This window comes from Elephantulus edwardii, unplaced genomic scaffold, assembly GCF_000299155.1.
Source record: "Elephantulus edwardii isolate Elephantulus edwardi_28Jun2011 unplaced genomic scaffold, EleEdw1.0 scaffold00010, whole genome shotgun sequence".
In the NCBI taxonomy this organism is placed as follows: domain Eukaryota; kingdom Metazoa; phylum Chordata; class Mammalia; order Macroscelidea; family Macroscelididae; genus Elephantulus; species Elephantulus edwardii.
Window position 1 is genome coordinate 1,406,007 of NW_006399760.1, and position 1,663 is coordinate 1,407,669.

Below are 1,663 nucleotides of genomic sequence, written 5' to 3' on the forward strand. Positions count from 1 at the left end.
GTGAAGATCTTTTCTCACTATTCTTATGGTACTCTGCTCTCAGTCAAGACCTAGTGAACCTCACCTGTGATGTCCCTAGTGCTGAGGCCTTTTAAAAATCCAGCTTGTATTTCTGGTAGCTCTCTGTCAATGTGCTATTCCAGTCATTTTTGGATAATCTTCAGTAAGATTTTACTTATGTGTGATATTAGTAATATTGTTCAAAAATTTCCACACTCTGTTGGATCATCTTTTTTTAAAAAATGGATTTGGTCAGGTAGCTTTCCTCCAGATTGCTTGGCACAGCCTGGTGAGCTTGGCAAGGGCAGCATCTGTTGGTGGAAATATGCCAGTTGGTATTCTATCTATTCCTGGGGCTTTGTTTTTGCTAATTTCTTCAGAGCAACTTGAACTTCCTCCCTCATCACCATTGCCCCGATCATATGTTGTTTCATGAAATTCTTCTCTATCAGCCAATTCTTTTTAGCATGGTGTCTCTGTATACTCCTTCCATAGTCTTTTGATGTTTCCTGGATCATTCTATTTTCTTCCCATTGCATCCTTAACTATTGCAATTTGAGGTTTGAATTTGTTCTTCAGTTCCTTCAGCTTAAGTAATGCCAAAGGAGTTAGTCACTTTTGATTTTCTAATTCCAGCTCCTTGCATATTTTGTTATAATACTTTGCTTTGTCTTCCTGTGCTGCCCTTTGAAATCTTGTTCAGTTCAGCTCCTTAACTTCCTTGTTTTCCTCCTTGCTTTGGCATCATGGCACTCAAGGGCAATATTGAGAGTCTTTTCCAATATCCCCTCTGTCTTTTCTTCCTCCTCTGTAATGACCTTTTGCATTCTTCATGGATGGTATTTTTTATATCTTCCCACAGCTCATCTGTTCCTGACATGGTTTTTAAATTCAGGTGAGATAGACTCAAGGTTGAATTTTCATTCTTGTGGATTTGTTTTCATTTTCTTTAGCTTAGTTTGAACTTACATATGAGTAGCTGATTCCACAATCAGTGCCTGGCCTAGTTTTCACAGCTAATATCAAGGTTCCCTAACAATTCTTTCCATACATGCAATCAATCTGATTACTATGTAGACCATCAGGTGAGGTGTATAGCTGTCATTTGTGCTTCTTTAATAGGTATTTGCAATGAATAACTCACTGATTGTGCAAAATTCTGTCATTCTATCTCCAGCCTCCCTTCTGTCGTGACCACCCATCAAAGTACTCTAGAAACAAACTCAATTAAAGTAGGAAAAATAACAGGAAGTAAAAGGCATGTACCTTTGTTTGTTCATCAAATTCTTCCATTGATTCTATCAGTTTCCCTGGCTCCAGCTCACCCAGTGGAAAGGGATAATCAGTTCCTAAAATAACTTTATCCTGCAAAGAGAAAATACAGAAAGAAAAAGATATATTAATCTGTAATTTTGTGGAATACCAAAAATCCATTAAACTTAATTATATTTCTTTACTATAAACACACTCCTGTGGTAAAAGAACAGTTTTTTGTTCCTGTTTAGTAGAAACAAAAACTAATCTCAAGTTCAAAGATTTAATGAACTCTTTTTTTTTATTTAATATTTTTTTATTGGGAAAAACATATTGGGGGTACAAGGAGGTGAGGGTTGGGGGCAGAAGGGTGAGGATGGGCCAGGATGCAGTTGCAGAGCTGCACAGT

At 37.2% G+C, this 1,663-nt stretch overlaps 1 protein-coding gene across 1 annotated transcript in view; it reads right to left on the reverse strand.

The window, feature by feature from the left end:
* ACMSD (aminocarboxymuconate semialdehyde decarboxylase) overlaps positions 1–1,663 on the reverse strand; it is a 93,805-nt gene that overhangs the window by 4,225 nt on the left and 87,917 nt on the right. The window contains exon 9 of the mRNA XM_006880745.1: positions 1,267–1,365. Within this exon, the coding sequence (XP_006880807.1) occupies positions 1,267–1,365 (99 nt within the window). The remainder of the gene's footprint in view (positions 1–1,266; positions 1,366–1,663) is intronic.